Raw genomic sequence first — 20,206 nt, forward strand, 5'->3', positions numbered from 1 at the left:
CTTTTTCCGAATTGCGTAGATGACCACTGTCTTTCTTTCACTATCTCTTCTCTTCTGATAGTTTTTCAGTCAAATCGTTCTCTATGTGCAGTAAAGAAAGATCTGAGAATCTGTCCTGTGCCACTGAAGATCGGCGCCAGATTCTCCTCATAACTGAGAAACTTTCTGATGTAGCCGAATCAATGGGCAGCGTGAGTGCAAACTGCAGTAGTCTGAAAAAGTTTGGATATTTGTCCTTCCGTAGCCTACTTCATCTTTAAGTTTCTCAAGAGTAATCGGCGATGCGATCACACATTTCACAAGATCCACTTCATCTGTCATAAACCGAGGGTGAATCTTAAGGCTTAAACTGAATACTGCATCACACGCCACACTCAAGGCCATCGCTTCAAATCGCCTGTGCAATTCAGCCAGAAATGTGTGTGTCCACCACATTTTTATTAGGGGGTTTATAAAAAAAACAACGAATATTTGTTAACTTGCTAAAGCGGGAAAATAACGAAAAGAGATTCCTCTCATGTACTCTCAAGTTGAGAATCGTGAGTCGCGACTCGCGAGGATATGGGGCTTAAATAATTAATTTAGCCTAAAACACTTATTCTAACCACCAAAATAACAAGATAATACAAATAAAATGAGAAAATGTGAATTCTCTAATTTTGATATTTTATTCATAGCTCAGACAAAATCATTATTTACATTATTTACCAAACTCCGCCTATGTCTCCTGCTTCACATCAATCCACCTCTTCCCCATTCATCCCTCTCTGCCAATCATTTCCTTCGTCTGACTTTCATTTTTTTCATACATCCATTCATCCCAGCTCACTCTCTCAGTATGTTCACGGCAGAATGGTTTAACCCTTTCCTGCTCATAATCTCTCCCCATTCATCTGGTTTTTGCATTCACATTTTCACGTGCCTCTTTAGCTCTCGTTCAGCAATCAATCTCGGCTCCTTCTGTGAGCGCAACTTATTCCCAAGCGCGCCCTGACGGTCATTACTCTACAGAAATCAATACTGAGCATTATTATATTTCACAACCTCTTCGATTTAAATCATCTGTGCCTCTCAAATCATTTAGTCCACTCCCTTTATCATAATAAACCAGAAATATAACTATGATGTCATCACATACTCATCTTCGGGCTTTCAAAGGATTTTTCTCTCTATTCTGGGTTAAAAGGAATATCAGAGTTCCTACACCTTTTGATCAACACAACAACAACAAAAATCTATAGATATAATCAAATCCCACCCTACAGTCTTTTCCTCTGTATATCTGAAATAAGTCAATTAGTTGGGAATGACAATTTATATTGACTTTAATGCAGAGTTGTTATTATTATCACAAAGAAACTAAAAGTAAAATTACACTTTTCAAGTGAAATTAAGCTGAAATAAAATATAAAATAGTTAAATATGGCTATAAGGCATAAAGATATGAAGATATTATAAACATTAACATCATGATTTTCTTTAAAGCTGCTTTAAAACAAAGTGTATTGTGAAAAGCGATATACAAATAAATTTGACTTGAATTTTGACTTAAATATTAGATGAAATACTTAAACTAAACAAAAATCAGAAATATTGCAACTAACTGAAATAATAAGTTGAAACACTAAAATTAATAACTGGAAATAAATAACTAAAACTGAAAAAAAAATGGAGATAAAAATAAATAAAATATAATAGTAATATTTAAAGGAACTAATGAAAATGACAAAAGCACACAACAAAATTACAAAAAATTAAAAAATAAAGGCTAATAATATAAATATAAAAGCTAATTCACAATATAAATAAATGCATAATAGTATATAGGGATATGCCGGTATCAAATTTTCATGTTGCGATTAATTGCTAATGCTTTTATTACGGTATACGGCATTATCACGATATTGAAATTTTGTTTAAAAAAAAGTGCTGTCATAATACAGTATAACAGGTTTAATAACTTTTTTTCTTATAACAAAAATAACTGAACATTTAAATGCAATAAAGCAATACAGAGAAATTTATAGTTAAAAGTTTTACACAGATTAAAGCGCAAAAGAACCCTTTACAAATAGACCTCAATAGTTAACCTTAGTTAATGCATTAAAATTCACAATGAGCAATAGCTACATTTGCTACAGAAGTTATTAATCTTTGTTTAAAAAATACAAGTCTATCGCATTACCGAATACCGGCACAAGTCTAATAGTATATAAATAGCACTGAAACAACACTGCTTCAAAAAACTGACTGTTTACTGTCTTAACAATAATAAATATATTTATTTTAGTTATATATATACAGTGGGTACGGAAAGTATTCAGACCCCCTTAAATTTTTCACTCTTTGGGGTGGGTGGGAAAAAAATAATAAAATAATATTAACCAATAACATCAGCATCCACTTTTTATGATCCAATCAAATTCCAATGGGCAAAATGAAGCCCCGCCCTACGTTTTTTCCCTCTAAACATTCCTTTTCACTCAGATGCTAAATGCACTGTGAATGCGCTTTCATGTTCAAAGGTATTGTGGACATGCAGTTTACAGTGTATGTCTGCCTGCACAATCAATACTAACATCACCCCCATAAACTCCTGAACAGCACAAGTTTCCCACAGCACCGCCGATCTGAAACATACTTCAAACGCACCATCAGTGGACCGACATCCATCGTCTCCACAGACACGTTTGATTGGACAAGATCTGGCTGGCAGCCTCACATCATCCACAAGGTGCTTCACTTTCATAATAATGTGCTGAATCTAATTTGCATGTAAAACATTTCACTTGTCTGAAAAGCACTTCACAAACGCAATGGTTCATTCAGTGCTCGCTCGTATGGTTATTTGCCTTTCCGAGCTCTAACTCTAATTGTTCTGTGATTTCTCCTGCCTAAACCTGCAGGTGGATCTAAAGTGATCGCACTGACCTGAAATCAGGTGTTAATGTGCTGCAAAATATATTTTGGGATCAACCTGCAATACAACTACAACAACAACAACAACAACAAAACAATTTATGCAAGTGTGAATGAAAATTTACATGATCATTTACTAGCTTGTCATGTAAAACGCTAATTCATTCATTAATGATAAATAATAAATTTTAACATGCAAACCTGCAATAGGTGTAGAAACAATTTTCACTCAGAAATTGCTAGAAAATGTCACAATTAATTACAAAGGAATGGCAAGTAACACACTGCATTGAATGTTAAATATTGAGGTATGAAAATACTTGAGAGAAATAGTATTAAATAGTAAAAAAACAAAAACATTTTAATTAGTTTTATATGAAAACAATAGGCCTACAGGTCTACAGTATGCAGGTGTGAAACGGAGAAATGGTCAAAAGCACCATGTATTCATTAAAGGTGGCACTTAATATAAAAGCTGGAGAGAGCTGGATGTTTCTGAAATAGTTATTTGTATGTGATATTATAAGACTTTTCTAAGACAATCTGAGTTGAAAATGACACAATTCACTCAGCTTTGAAGGACAAGGACAAAGCCAAGGCTGAAATCAGAAAGAGAGAGAGAGAGTGTGTGTGTGTGTGTGTGTGTGTGTGAGTGTGAGTGTGAGTGAGAGTGAGAGAGAGAGAGAGAGAGAGAGAGAGAGAGAGAGAGAGAGAGAGGGGGTGGCCTGCTGGTGGGCAGAGTGTGGCGAGGGTCAAAACTCACTCTGGCTCTCTTCCATTGAGGGTGTGAATCCGTTTTAAAGGGGAAAAGTCATATTTTACACACTTACACTTGTACAAACACACAAACATTTCCTTTAAGGGACAGACTGCAACATTCAAAGGGCAAGAGAAAGGTGTGACGGCAACACTTGTGATGAACAGAAGGTCATCTCTGAAACCGTTCCTGACCATCTTAGAGATTTTTCAAAACGTTTGGCACATGGAAATGCACAATATCTATTTTAAAAGTGTCAAAATCAAGCAGGAGTATCGCAAATTGAAATTCTCATTGGTTAATGAGACCATGACTGTTTAGAATGCACTGCAGCAAAACTTCACATTTTCTCAGTTTTTGGCCACATGATGGAGTGATTTCACCTGGATGTTTGAGACACACCACAACCTTTTTTTAAAACAATTATTACATTATCTGCCTTATTACTACAATTATGTATTTTATTATTCTGACAGCATCTACCGTTCAAAAGTTTGGGATCAGTAAGATTTGTTTTAATGTATTTGAAGGCTGCATTTATTTGATCAAATACACAGAAATATTTTGATAAATTATTACAATTTAAGTTTTGATTTAAATAGATTTCAAAATGTAATTGGCATGTGATGTGGTTAGGAAGAAACATTTCCTTTTCTCATTATTATATTATTATTATTATCAGTGTTAAAACAGTTGTGCTGCTAAATATTTTTGTGGAAACTGATACATTTTATTCAGGATTCTTTGATGAATATAAAGTTAAAAAAAACAGCATTTGTTTGAGATAAAAAATCTTTTCTAACATTGTAAATATCCGTTTTGATCAATTTAATGAATCCTTGCTGAATAAAATTGTTTAAAAAAATTAGTTGACTGACAGTGTGTATTTACAGTAAATAAATGCACACAAAATTGCTAAAATTATTTACATCTCATTTGCTATCATTACATTCATATACTGCATCAGCTGGGCTTAAAAACCTCCAAAATCATCTTCAACCAACTCTATGATATCTGCCACAAACACTTGCTCGCATTGTTTTTAGCCACATGATTCAGAGTCTCTGTACTGTCTGTTATGATTGTGACCTCAGAAAAGACACGAGGGACTGGAGATGTGTGAATGGAGGAGGAAAGCGGTCGGCACAGCTGCTGGAGAAGCCCAGATTCCCCGTCAGAACTGGAGGAATTTCCAGAACGGACCGGGTGAATCTGGCATTGTGCTGGGGAAATCTGCTTTTGTGCGCCTCTGAAAACACACACACACAACACACACAAGAGAGAACGCAGCGCAGGCAGCAGATTTTTTCTGGCTGTGAGATCTAAGTACACACGCACACAGAAATAAATCCTTAAAGGAATAGTTCGCCCAAAATATAAAAACCTCCCAAAAACACTATTGTACAGTATTGGCCAGCGAATAGACCCGAAATATAGCATATGAGTCTTTCATCGTGCTTTTTTTTTTTTTTTACTTTTGGAGCTCGACAGCATCAATTTATTAGTTGCTATGTCTGAATTTACTGCATTATTACATCCTTTTCTCTCTATTACATATTTTTTTCCTTCTTTTCCTCTCTGTATGAAAGTCACTCGGGTTACCGGACTCCTGCTGGGTCCTTGGGCTCCCATTCAGGGCTGTCTCTCTATCAAACTACCCTTCTTTCTCTCTTAATCCTTTTTTCTCCTCTTTCGTCATCCTCCCATTCCCATTGGGGTCTCTCCCACAGATAATCAATCGTTCACCCAGTCAATCCTCCTTCCTTAAAAAAAGAGAAAAAAAAACTCTCTTTCTCTCCCTGCTTCCTCCCGCACGGTCAGACGCAGGAACGGCACCTGCACACACAGACTCATGCTGCTCCTGTTGCCCTAGCAACAGCTAGATCGAGCTTCGCTTGTGTAAACCGTTAGGCTTTGCCAGTGTTGTCTCGCATGCACACACACACACACACACTTAGGCAAGCCCCACACAACACCCTTATAAGGGTTTCCGGTGGTCTGCAGTCAGGGTTTGATATCTTTAGAGCAATTCTGCTTTCAAACAAAGCCGCATTCACAAAAAAATTAAGTGTGCAACTTTAGATGACATCTTTGCTTTAAAGTAGAGTTGAAATCAAAATTGTGCCTATTTGCTTTCCTAATGCAGGCTCTCTAGGCTTATTGTGCACAATCCATCAATGCATGATACTCAAAGTTTGCAATATTTTATCAACTTGAAAAATGACTTTCCATTTTGATTGATGTCACCTGTTAGGAAATGCAACACTTGATTAATGTTTACTCATTGTTTTAGGCTACTGTTGTAAGTAAAGCAGCCTTTCTAAAACAGTTAAACAGTTAAATCCAGTAATTTAATGTCTTTTAACATTAATGTAGTAAAAGTTATGGCAATAAAAGCTAATAATGATAGATTTGGAAAAGAAGCGTTACCATCGGGATAAACTTGACTTTCAGTCTTCACGTCCTGCTCACAAAAGTGTTTGCTGGTGATGTTTTGAAATCAAAATCTAAACCTATTAAAAACCGTTTTCATTATCTAAAAGCTGAAATGAAAATGAAAATAAAAATTATAGGCTAATTATTTAATATATAAATATTAAATACAAACTTAAATGGAAATTAGAAATGTTGCCTTGGCAAAATAAATAAAATAAACTGAAGTACAAAAAATACACAGTAAAATATGTTTGTAATATTAACTGTAAGCTGCTGTAAAAGTGTTACTGTAAAAACCTGTTAACTGGCAAGTTTCCTTACTATATACAGTACAATGAAAAACGCAACATTTCGAGTAATTTTACAGAAAAAGAATGTAAAATGTACAGACTTTCGAAGTAAAAGCAAACATTCATCTTAATATTTACAGTGAAAAACTATAAACTGGCATTCCTACAATTCTCTGCATAAGACATTATGTTTGATGGTATGTTGTTTAAATTTTGTTTCTTGTTAGACATCTTATGTTGTTTAATTAATGTTTATTGCATTATTTTACCGTCAACTGTGTCACCATGATGGTGTTTTGCATTTATGTGCATGACACTAAAATATTGCTACCATATTTTTAATTGGTAAAGTACCACAGCTGCCTTTTTTACTGTACATTTCAAAGGTGTATTTATTTTCTTTATAAAGTGTATACTAAAGCTACAATTAAAATAAAGTTAAATACAATTTTTAAAAAATGATAAAAAATGACCAAAACTAGAAATGAAAATGCTTCAAAATTGATCAAAAGATACTATAAAAGAATATAAATAAAACTAATAATATAACACTGTTGAGTGGATCCCCCAGTGCATTCAGATCCGATTTTATTCTTTTATGAGACACACACTTTACATGATGAATCAATTTTGCCTTCATTTTTTTTTCTTGGCGAACATTGTTTCACTTAGAAATAAAATCATATAATGAAAACAAAATGGGTCACAAATGCAGTTTTATGACTTTTAGAACAGAAGCCCTCAAGACTCAAACACACCCAAAACCACTGTTCAGCTTAAAACGAACAAACGCTGCAGGGTTACACATTTAAGACCAGCAAGAATGTTCACTGGATCTGGGATACATTTCTGGGATTTACTTGTGGGATTTAATTAATCCGTGCCGTTCTACGAACTTGAAAGCGACATAGTAAAATTTAACAAGTTTGGCGTTTTTTCATTCACAAGCAGCGGTTTTTGTAACCGCAAGAAACAAAACACACTGGAATATTCTGTCCACTAGTGTGACGTAGTGTTTGAACTGCAATGCGTTTTTAAACAGACACAAAAAGAGCATTACAACATGCTGACAGACACGGCGGCAATGAGCATGTGGTGCACTGACTGCGTGAAATCACAGAGAGAGAAACAAAACACACTGTTTCCACGCTATCTTAATCTGTCATGCCAAACAAAGCTGTTTTAAACACAAAACCCGAAGGCCTAAACTCCTGTATACAGGCGTATCCCCTGAAAATGTGCATGTAAATACACAATCTCTTCTAAACATTAAACCGACATGCAGCGCTCACACAGAAATACCTCTGTGAATCAGCTCTGAGGAGAAAATAAGGCAACACGCAGGCCTGAAGTGTGAGAACACACACACTCGCACAACCTTTTCAGCTTATAGCAGGTGGGTGGCGTCGGTCCAGCATTAGTCACTTCGGTCCGATACACAGTCAGAGCTTGACAGACATTCAGAATGAAAGTCTGAATGGTGTTCAGGCACGGTGAGGGGGTGGAGTGAACGAAAAAAAAATATGCAAGAACGAACAATAGCCAAGAAAGAGCTTGTGTGCAGTAAGAGGGAAGCAGTGAGCTGCAATTTTACTCCGGCGGTATTGTAAGCCCTATGAGAGGAAGCAATTTGAGGGTTTGCAGGACATCTAAAAGCCTCACAGAAGAGGACAAGTGTAATTTTTACCATGGTAACCATCGTTTCCACCAAAACACTGATACTAATGTTACTGTTGCTACTGTAAATGCCAAAAGCGAAGACAATGGAGGCTGATATCGAGTTACCGCAGTCTTTTTTGTTGTAGCTTTTAGCAAAAACTACTGTTACCATGATACATTTTTTGTAAGGGTTTCTTTTATGACAGGAACAAATCAAAGAACTGTGTAAATATATTTAGACACAACCTTGGCAACAGATTTCGCTTGTTACACAAAAGCAATCACAAACTGAAACATGACACCTTGCTTTTGTAACAGATTTGAACCAGTTTGTCAGTCAGAGTCATTTATGTTGTCATGGATTTAAAATACTTTTTATATGACCAAACAAACATCACATAGCAGAAAGACAGCATCCCGATTAACACACTGTCCCCCTAAATAGTATGTGAGAATCAGAATTAGTGCATAGAAATTATAGTCTCACTCATAAAGCAGAATGATTTTATGTGTAAATTGTAAAATCGTTAACCATCCTTTTTATGAATAGTTTACACTGTATAAACAATTCGTATGTGAATTATTCAAAAGGTATGTTAAATTTCATTAAAACATTGTACAAAAACTCGCTAACAAAAATTTGGGGTCAGTTTTTTTTTTGCGATTGATATGAAATAATACTTTTATTCAGCAAGGAATCATTAAATTGACATTAAATTGATCAAAAGTCACAGTAAAGATATTTAAAATGTTACAAAAGATTTCTATTTCAAATAAATGCTGTTCTTTTGAACTTTCTATTGATCAAAAACATGGGAAAATTGATCTCAGAATTTTCACCATTTTAAAGAACAATATTAATATTGTTCTTTAATTTTCACAATATTAAAGAACAATATTAAGCAGCACAACTGTTTTCAACAAATGATAATAAGAAGAAAAGCTTCTTAAACAGCAAATCAGCAAATTACAATAATTTCTGAAGGACCATGTGACAGTGAAAACTAATGACTACTGAAAAATCAGCATCGCATCACAGGAATAACATTTTATAACATACTCAAACAGAAACAGTTATTTTTAAATTGTAATAATATTTCAGCTTTTATTGTGTTTTTGATTAATATAAATACACCCTTGGTAAGCATAAGAGATTTCTTTCAAAAACATCAAAAACATCTTACTGACCCCAAACTTTTGAACAGTAGTCACATAAAATATCCACCCTAAGTAGGCAAGAATCAGGATTAATACATTACAAATTTTGAATGTAATAATTGACAATGCACTAATACAAACTATTTACACATACATTCCTCATTATTCATGAATGAGACGCATAGTGTTAAAAATACTATGCCAAAGTATAATTTACCCATCAACTGTGAAATACGTACTTTTAATGTGCAATTGAGTTTCTTTTTTTCTTTTTTTGCACTGCAAGTGCAACATCTCACTAATTAGAATGGAAAATGTATTTTCACACTACAGTAGACAAGTGTAACTCCTGCAAAGTTTCTGACCAATGAGCCTAAAGTAATGGCCTGCATTTCTCCACTGATGCCAGGAAAAGCCCATGATGAGCAAACAAAGAAACATTGTGTATGACTGCAAAACCAAAACGTGCTGGACCCAGTTTCTTTTCAGGCAGTAAAAATATACTTTTTAAAAGCTAAGCTGTTAAATTTATAGCTTAATTACTGGAAAGAGTCAGTGTTTCCGTGGATGGGGGGAAAATAATTATTCCTTGAAGGAATAAAAAGCAGAATTATATAATTTCCCCTCATTATACCTACACGTTCTGAAGCTGAATTAAAAATCTTTGCTGACCAGAGCAAAACTGGTTTTGATAACACACACATGCATAATTGTTCCATGCATCAGTCACTATGAAAAACAGTCTCTCACATTCAGTTTTTGTTCTCTCACACACTCTTAAATTTCTCTGTAAGGTTTGCAGGGAGCCAAACAGACATGGCCAAACCTGTTGCTGCGCATCTGTTTTAGTTACTGTTGCTAAAACGGAGGGTGATCCCAGCCGCAGGGAACAAGGAGCGCAAGAAAGAGAGAGAGAACAGCATGGGTTTCACTTACTCAAACTGAACAGTAAAGTGCGGAAATACTGGTTTGCCCTAAAAACAGTGGCGGCTCCAGGATTTGTTTTGGGGGGGGGGAATAGATACACACATATCTATTTACTATTTATTTAAATTATTATTTTTTTGGACCATCAAGTATCAGTCACTCTCAGTGCCAATTGCCGGGAAAACATTGTAAATTCTAACAATTTTTTACAATAGATAAAGTGCCGATAATTCATAAAACTATTTCCACATAAGCTATTTTTAAGAGTTGCTATTCTGTGTGACGACAGACTCCTCTCCATCCTGAACTTCAGACTGAGACTGTCGACTTGTGTTATTGTTCTCATCTGAGCTATTCTGCAAAGTGTCTGAAATTCGCGGTCTTTTACTTAATAAAAAATAGCGCTCCATCGAACGCTAATGCACACTGTACAGCGTGCCCAGGGTTGCCAGGTCCCAGAAAAATTTCCAGCCCAAAGCTTACTCAAAACCCGCCCAAAAGGAATGAAAACTAGCCAAATTTTTGCCATGTCCAATTATAGCTGCTTTATTCCATGAATGCCCTTTAAAATAAACATTTTTATTTTATTTATTCTATGTTTTGAATATTGGCAAGACAAGTTTATATGTAGTATGTGCATATTAAAGGTGTCATATGATGTGATTTTAAGTTTTCCTTTCTCTTTGGAGTGTTACAAGCTGTTCGTGAATAGATAAGATCCCTAAAGTTGCAAAGACTAAAGTCTCAAACCCAAAGAGATATTCTAAAATTATTTATTGTTGGTTTCCCGTAGCTGTATCCCTTCTAGCCACAACCGCGAATATAACACATAATTACTGTATTTAATCTGTATTTTATTTTATTTGACCCTTTCTTTCGTTTTAGTTTTCAGCACTTTTCAAGATAAAATTAAAAGGGCTGGGTGATATGGCCAGAAATATTATGACAATATTTTTTCCCATATCATAGCAATATTTATCACAATATTCATTAGAGGTCGACCGATATGGGTTTTTTCTGGCTGATGCCGATATTTAGAAATAAGGGCAGCCGATGGCCGATATATGATGCCGATTTTTTGCCTATATGTTTGGCCGATTTTCTTTTTTTTCCCCATTCATCTCATAAAAGTGAGTTTGAGCAAATGATTATTGCAGGGTACAAGATAGTAATGGTAGTAGTAGCCCAATTTAGAGTAATAATACATGGCTCAAAACTTAAGCACCTTATCAAAACAGTTCTGAAGGATGCTTTTTGTTTATGTTTGCTGACAGACACCAGTGTTTCCCACAGACTGCAAATTAATTCTCTGCCAGCAGGAGGCGCTTTGGGAGCTGGAGGTATAGCGGTTTCCCTGGTAAAGGCTGTAATCAAATAAGCGCTGCTCACAAACGCTATCAGGCATTACAGGAAAGACGAAATGAAAATGGCATCGAAGCTTTTCTGAAGACAGTCGGTTCTTTTCAAAGATACATTCATATAAAAACACCCGCGATGCATTTTAATTTTGAAACGTGAAGCGCTCATTTTATTTAACGAAGTATAAGCCTTTTGGAAAATCTATTTGTGGCGGTCAGTTTTGATATTGTGATGAGCCGCCACAAATAACTCAATGGATAGGAAACACTGGACACTGCTATAAGTCAAATGGCCATAGTGATAACAAAAATAGAAGATTTCACACATATTGCACTGCCTGCTGCTCATAACTGCTTAAGAGTGCGCTGGCCACGAGCGAATATATGACATCGTGGAGGCTATTGTCGGACCCACAGACACTTTATGAGGAAAGTTAACATGCACGTTATAATCAGCCCAGAAGTTTCGTCTGAATTGAACGTGTTTCTACTTTCACGTGCAAATGACTCGTTGCACTTATGAATATGATAACTTTCCGGCATCAATTCTAGTAGGGTAAAACGCAATCCCGCTTTCGAAACGGTCTATTTTGCCCTGCCATTAGTTGAGGCTGTGTGTGAACAAGCCGTGGCTGCTGCAGCCTGCAGAGCGTGAGATGCTCCGTCTCACGAAGCCAGAGGGAGGTCCGCAACAACGCTTAGCTGCCCGCCAGTGCGCCTGCCTATAAATCGGCCTAATTTGCAGCACAATCGGCCAATGCCGATTAATTAAAAAATGCTAAAAATCGGCTGATGAATCGGCCGGCCGATCAATCGGTCGACCTCTAATATTCATTTATAGAAGGAAATGCTTTAAGAATGCATGTAAACTTAACTTTTGTCAAATAAGATGATGCACGACAAAACTGTGTGTTTTTGATATTAAAACATGGATGAAAAATATTTGGGTTGAATGATATTCCTTACAAATAATAGTAATAGTATTAGCCTATTATTTTGATAAGTACATTTTACTAAATCATAGTAATATATTTCTGTTAAACCTTCTTCATGTTTGTCGTGAAATAAGATACGATGAAAAGATCTCTCGGAGAGGCTCTGGAGATGAAGTTCATAAAGTGGGAGGCAAACGTTGAAATCACCGTGAGCTTCACGTGTGTTTGAGTTTGTAGAGAAAACTTTGTTATTTAAACAGAGATATGCAGAACATGCAGATTTATAAAGCGACATGCTTTGACTGGTTGTTGTCGTGTTTATATCTGCTGTGTAAAACCCTTAAAGGGGTCATATGATGCTGCTAAAAAGAACATTATTTTGTGCATTTGGTGTAATGAAATGTGTTTATGCGGTTTAAAGTTAAAAAAACACATTATTTTCCACATACTGTACATTATTGTTTCTCCTCTATGCCCCGCCTTTTTGAAACGCGTCGATTTTTACAAAACTAATCGGTCTGAAAAGCGAGGTGTGCTCTGATTGGCCAGCTATCCAATGCGTTATGATTGCAAAGAGAAAGGGAAAAATTGAAATCGCATCATATGACCCCTTTAACATCTGCTGTGCTCTGGGTGAAACTCACGTAATAGGGGGCGAAGCAAGTTTCTGACGGGGCTATAGGGTCAAGCTCCACCCTAGTGCCGCCACTGCCTCAAAAGCATGACATAACAGGTAAAAATCCAGCCATCTGAAGCCACATCAAAACTCCATCACAGGATCTCTGTTGAGATTATCTGAAACGGTTACCAGAGTTCATCTAGTCTACATCATCAGGGTCTGAACTTAATTTAATTCACATCTTCACAAAACTGAGTCAACTCATGAATCTCTCGTGTAATAGTTTCGTTCATAAAATCACATTTAACCCTAAAATTAAATGTAGTACAGTAAAAAAAATCATTAAAATAAATATTTAAATGCATAATATTGTGTATACTTACAATGTATACATACAGTTGCTTTTTTGAAATTTAAGTACTTTTTAAAGAAGCAAAAATGAACATCTGTTTCTGCCACAGAATAAAGAAATTGCAAAGGTATTTGCAACTTCTTATCACACAATTCTTTTTTCCCACTTGCAATTCCGAGGTTATTTCACAATTCTCACTTTTTTCTTGCAATTGTGAGTTATAAACTCAGAATTGCAATTCGGAGAAAAAAGTCAGAAATGTGAGATAAAAAGTAATTTTTATTTTTTATTCTGTGGCAAATAAAAAAATGTGGTCGGAAACAAAAAACATGCTGAGAAAATAAGTCATTTGTGAGAATTGTGAAGAAAAGTCAGCATTGTATGATAAAAACTAAAAATTACCTTATTATTTTATTTATTTATTTTATTTTGTGGCGGAAATTGGCTTCCATTGATTCATAATAAAACATATATATATATATTTTTTAAATATTATAAATAAACTTTTCTCATACTGTCATTGCTAAGAATTACCATATTTTAACAAGTCCTGTTCACACCAAAACCAAAACCAAAACTAATATTTCTCGGAGTGGATGAAAAGAAAATTTACTTCGGTAAGAACATGAAAACCAAAGACTAGACAAAAGTTAGCAAACAATCTAAAACTAAAAGGATTTACAATAAGCACAACAGCTCAGCTACCAAATGGTTAGCAAAACAACTAAAAACAAAAAGGAGGAAGCAGAAGAAAAAAAGGGAAAACCCTTGTTCTGTCATCTGATAAATGTTGGTGTGAATACATCTATAGGAATGCACTGCTTTGATTTCAAAAAATAAATTTTTCAGAAATATTCACTTTCTTTGTTTGAGATCAGGCCTTCAAACATGACCTGAAAAACATGACCCTTATTCTCATTAAATAACTGACTGATTTATATATCACTGTGAAAGGACAGCCTATGCTGATTTCACATCAGCTGCCGCTGCAGCTTTACGTTTGAAATGCTATAAAAAGAACCGAGATGCCAGAACCATTCAACTTTAGACAGAAACAACTCCGGGATATTCATGGGGTCTGTCTCTGGGATTAGACAGACTAGAATTCAGGCCCTACATTGAGTTCAAGACCGCTTCTTAACCCCAAGCCTGACCTCTTGACCTCTGATGCTTAGGGGGAGACAGAAGGGTCAGACCGCTACAGCACTGAAACAAATGTGCGCCCTGGGGTAACGCATGAGAAAAACAACACTCGGCATTCAGACTGCCTCTGTATCGCTTCATCTCCTCATCTAAACCGAAATGTACAACTAATGTGAATTACAGGATAAATATTCATCATACTGAGGCTCATTCAACAGGTCACAATATGAGAATTTATGTTTTTGACCTTTTGAAATAAAACAGTTCGTTGTACTTTCAGAACTTAAATTTTACTCGCAGCAAACCAGCAAACCACACATGAGTGTAGCAAATTGCTGTTAATCATTTCATATGTAAAGAGGGTGTTTAAATGCGTCAACAAAAGCAGCCTGTATAGAAGGATCTAAGAGGGACAAAAAGCTTTTTTTAGCTTGAGCCCACCTGAAATGTCAAACCCAAAATCGTATACTGTGTGTCTATAGATATATAGACTCCTACAGAGAGTTTTTTTGACGTCAAACTTGGCTCAGCCATGCAGGAGGACATCAAATCAACCTCCCCCACCTCATAAACCATGAGAAACACTGGACAGCGCTACTATGCGTGTCTCTCCTCCACGTTATTCCTAAAGGAGGTTAGTCTCATCCTGCGCCAACGGAGAAGTCAGACTGAATTGAGACAGAAACAGTGGCATCTGCCACAAAAACAATTTAAAGTGACAACTCTGAATCTATGGACCCATCCATCACGGCCGTGAGAAGCCCAATGCACGTGACACCTGAGATTATCAGCGCCGGTCCGGGTTACACAATCACACCCCGCGCATGCCTGGACTCCACAGAGGTCAGCAAACTAACCCCAGAGTTGATTATTAACAGGTTTTCTGGGTCACGCAGTCAAGACGGGCATTCTGGGTAAAACATTTACCCCTGCAGCTTCAAAGGGACGTTCCAGCGTCTGTATTGTACAACTACTGAGCGTGTGCTGCACTAAAAAGGGCTTTTCCATTTCAGCGTTCTGCGTTCATTTACCACCAACCACAAGCTGCAACAGTCAGCGAGCCGCACCACCTGCGCGTGGGCGAAGTGTGTTAGACTGAGAGCAGGTTGATTCAATGTCTCAGACAGAGAACATTTTAATGGGGGCTTTAGAAATGGGAAGTAAAGGAAGGCCCGCAGGAGGCATGCCGCAATTTTCCCACCTACGGTCACTGTGCCAACAATACCACTCTAAAATGTTATGGGGCAACGTGGTCCGACATTCAACATACTCCCACATTTCTAAAGAGCGTACTTTACCGTTTTTCTGCATGCAAATAAACAACTCATGTATTCTGCAGAAAAGCATAACATGTTTAAAGGAAGCAGACACCAGGACGTGACTAATTTACATTGTTTTGGTAACCACAGTTTTGTTTTTTCCTAGGCAATCCCAACAAAATGATTTGCACACATACAAATTGGACTTCTACGAACTGTTAAAAAAACAAGGATGGAAAACAGTAAGGACAGTAAATTCATAATATTCAGCAGACTTGTATTTCAAACAAATGTGCTTTATTCCACTAAAATATCATGTTTTCAGCATTATTAATAATAGGATATCAGCAAATTAGAATGATTTGTGAAGGATCATGTGACACTGAAGACTGGAGTAATGATGCTAAAAATTCAGCTTCGTATCAGAGGAATAAATGTTAAAATATTTAAATAGAAAATAGTTATTTTAAATTGCAATAATATTTCACATTATTACTGCTTTTACTGTATTTATGTACCCCAAAATAGTATTTAACTTGACTTTGGAATTTCATGACTTCAAGACTTTCCACCAGAAACGCTTTTTCCAGCTTTTCAACACCTTGTGCTCCTTTCACAGTACGTTTACTAGCGGAAAACTCACTACTGTACGGATTTTTCATTATATTTAACAAAACACTCATAAAAAGGAACAACATTCTAACAAAAAGAAGGCTGCTTTTAACCTTTTTAAATTCACTATTTAAAGCAAGCATTCACACAAAAATGAAAACTCAGTGATTATTTATTCACCCTCATGCCAATCCAAACCCGCACATTGTAATTTGTTTCCCATGAAACACAAAAGGGAATTTTTGAAGAATCTTCACACAGCTTTACACTACATAACAACAGCACAAGCGGCTACATCCGATAAGCTTCAAATAAACACAATAAAGCAGTCTAAATGACTACTATTGCACATTTCACGTCTTCTACAGTAAGATAGCGTTCTGTGAGGAAATAATTCACTAATACCGAGTCAAAAATTGGACTGTTTTGGAGCTAAAAACGATGGTTAACGTGAAGTGTCATTTAAAAAAGACCTTTGTCAAGTTTTGTTCTACTGTAGAAAGAAAGTCATATGGGTTTGGAACAACTTGAGGATGAGTAAATAAATAAATTAACTATTCCTTTAGTTAGTAAGGGTAAAATACTGTTAAAAATATTTGTGACAGATTAATATCTTATCTTTGGCTCCAACACTGTCCCTCAATGGTTAATAATTTTGTAAATAGAAAAACAGGTGACTTTAGGGCTGGACGATATGCTTAAGGGTCGACAACGACGTATTGTGAGCAATGTGTGCTTGGAGACCAGCGGTTTCAGAAAAGTAAACATACTGAGTCCAATGGGGGTTAGAGGTTCCTTACTTTCTGCCCGTTCACCCTCAAACTGCGTCACTGAAGCATTCCTGCTCTGCTCTGAAGTCACGAGTCGCACATGCATGAAACAAAACACAGACTGACATGTTGGCTGAGTCTGCGTCTAGCAATGATTTCACCACGCTACCTAACAGTAAACACAGCCTGGAAACACGGCAACCTCAAAGAACAATGAAAGCTTTATGCTTTTAAGCTTTGACCGTCTTGACTCGATTATGACATGCTTTAGAATGGGTGTGTTCTGCTGATAGACAGAGGTCACCTCTGTATCCATGACACCAATAACACAGCTGCCCAACACAAAGGAGGGAATCCTCTAGTTCCTGGTTCTAGTATTTTTCTTTCTCTTTCATACTTTGTTCTTTCAAAACATTGCTGCACAGCCGTTTTCATTCACACACCCAATGCCACAGTAATTACAGTAATTTGAGACTAATCTCAATCAGTAATCAGTAATTTGTTATCTGTTATTTAGGCTAGTTAATGTTTACTGCATTCGTTGTATGTGTGTTTCCCTGATGGTTCTCATTGTGTGTATGGGGCACTATTTAAAATCTGCTTGTCATTTAGGATGTTAAAGATCAATAATTTCTACAAGACCAAAGTGTTACTAATAAAATCTAGAACTTTAATGTCAATATGTAATGACACCTTCATAACCTTATAAAATCATAAACTTGCTTTTAAATCAAGAAACAATCATTATGTTAATTTCTGTGGTCTTTATTATAAAAGCAAAAAAAAAGGACATCTGTGTTGGTTTTTTTTTTTTGGTCCCTCTCTTCACTTAATAATACTAATATTGAGAAAAGTCACAGCCGTCTCTGGTGGATGCTGTTCAGTAATCAAACTGAATTATTCATGTTGTTTGGCCAAGCTCAAAGCAATAACTATCCAAACACTCTGAAATCTGGGTTGCTACACACTCCGCTACAGCGAGTATATTTTTAATTCTATGAAAATGACATGAATTAAAATACACAGATGAATTCTAATATAAAATACTGCTCACTGTAATTAAACAAACAGATGCTGTCTACATGCTAGTGTACTCTTAAACATTGACTACAAGTCACCGTAAGCAGATACATCTCTTCCGGAAAATGTCAATAAATATTGATCCACAAAAACACTTTATAGAAAAAGGACGTCCCTCCCTCAAACGCCACCTGCCAGCAACTACTTCCTGTTTTAAGAGGAAATACATCAACACAGCAAAAGAAAACTGTATTCACAGAATCGTCAAAATAGGATTATTAGAAACACTTTTTGAAACGCATAGAACTGAAACCATACAGTTTTCACTCACACAAGTCTCCTAATGACTAAGTAATTTGTGGTAAATAAATGTGCCATTTCGCACAGAACAAACATATACAAAAATAGCCCAAGCCACGTAAATAAATGTACTAGTTTGACTGGGAAACCTACACTTTTCTATTGCCAAATATTTCCCTTCTATGAAGTAACTTCACAGACATTTTAACAAAGAGACCTCCTGACACCTGTGAAAGGAAAAGGCATGACCCAACAAAAACAACCTAAGCAAACAGAAATCTGGTCAAACTGAAGACAACACTTACCTTTCAGGTTTTTAGGGTTGTTTTGCTTTGTACGTGGCATTTTCAGGGTTTTTCCACTGGCTCAGTGACACATCGTACGGAAAGATGCTGGATGGAATGCAGACCGGTCACAGGGAGGAAAGACGATCTCCTATTCCGCACAGGATAGACACCCTCTGCACATCTGGGACAGATGAGAGACAAGTAAACTGAAGCAAAAACAAAACAGGCCACAAACACATACTCTTGCTGCTGGAAACAACACAAGCGTGGCTTCCTCTTTCTCTAGCTCCAGCTACTGTGACAGATCACTAGTGTTGTCAGTAAGAACAGATGTTTTAGCTGGACTGACACAGATATAGAAGTGTGAGCAGTAATCAGATTTCTGATCTTAATGGTCTGTTGCCGTCGATGCATTGACTAACTGCACTTCTACACACACCTGCATCTATCTGACATCAAACACAGAGAAATGACACTGTCATCTCTGCCGTGCTGCAAACCCTCCGGGGAATTTTAAAAGTGCTATTCGGGTCTCCATCATAAGCAAAATTTCACAGTAATTTCATTATTAGACATATTTCTAAATATTAAAAATATTGTCAAGACAATTTACAGCCATTAAACATATATAGCCAAACAGCACAATAAAAAAGGGCCCACAAAAATGTTTTAAATAATGCTAAATAGAAGATACAATGATATCTAGTATTTAAAAAATAAATTTTATTCATTTAAATAGAACAAAAAAAAGCACCTCCTAAAACACCATAAAAAAGCATTAAAGCATTAAAAACCATAAATGCAATGAAAAACAGCTGAGGACATCAATTTGTTGTCAACTGATAGAGATGCATATATATTATTCAACTACATAAAAAATGGGAAATGTGCATTATCCATAGACTATATAAATGCTGATAAATAGCCAATTAATCAGCATGGTTGATATATATCCTCTACAATAATGTTGACTGTTTATGATGAAAATCACCAGTCTTCAAAACATTTTAAAACTGCAGCTCTCAAAATGGCAAAGGCATTGTTTTGGCTCTGCATGAATAGATGCAGATAAGCCCACATTCTACACAAGATCCTCTTTGTTTCAATGTTTAGGAGGTTTTTGTTTCTATATGTTCCTCAGCTCCATTGTAGCATGAAGCAAACATCTGACATGCCTCGCCCATGCATTCCCGCACGCATCCCATCACGGCGTGTGCCAGACTCCACGCGAATGTTCCGTCTCACCACATTACATAACGCTTACTACAAGTACGTATGATTTCCCTCCGTGTGCAGCTCTACGGCAATGACATCACCTCCCCGAGGATTTCAGCATACACACACACACTCACACACACAGCACAGCGCATGCACCAGGTTTCACACACATCTAGAATACTGTTTC

At 36.3% G+C, this 20,206-nt stretch overlaps 1 protein-coding gene across 3 annotated transcripts in view; it reads right to left on the reverse strand.

The window, feature by feature from the left end:
* LOC107734035 (zinc finger protein 40-like) overlaps window positions 1-20,206 on the reverse strand; it is a 66,623-nt gene that overhangs the window by 44,102 nt on the left and 2,315 nt on the right. For all 3 annotated transcript variants that reach the window (XM_016545888.1, XM_016545889.1, XM_016545890.1), the window contains exon 2: window positions 18,820-18,982. In XM_016545888.1, the coding sequence (XP_016401374.1) occupies window positions 18,820-18,859 (40 nt within the window). In that variant the 5' untranslated portion in view covers window positions 18,860-18,982. The remainder of the gene's footprint in view (window positions 1-18,819; window positions 18,983-20,206) is intronic.

This window comes from Sinocyclocheilus rhinocerous, unplaced genomic scaffold (genome assembly GCF_001515625.1).
Source record: "Sinocyclocheilus rhinocerous isolate Xijiao unplaced genomic scaffold, SAMN03320098_v1.1 scaffold430, whole genome shotgun sequence".
In the NCBI taxonomy this organism is placed as follows: Eukaryota; Metazoa; Chordata; class Actinopteri; order Cypriniformes; family Cyprinidae; genus Sinocyclocheilus; species Sinocyclocheilus rhinocerous.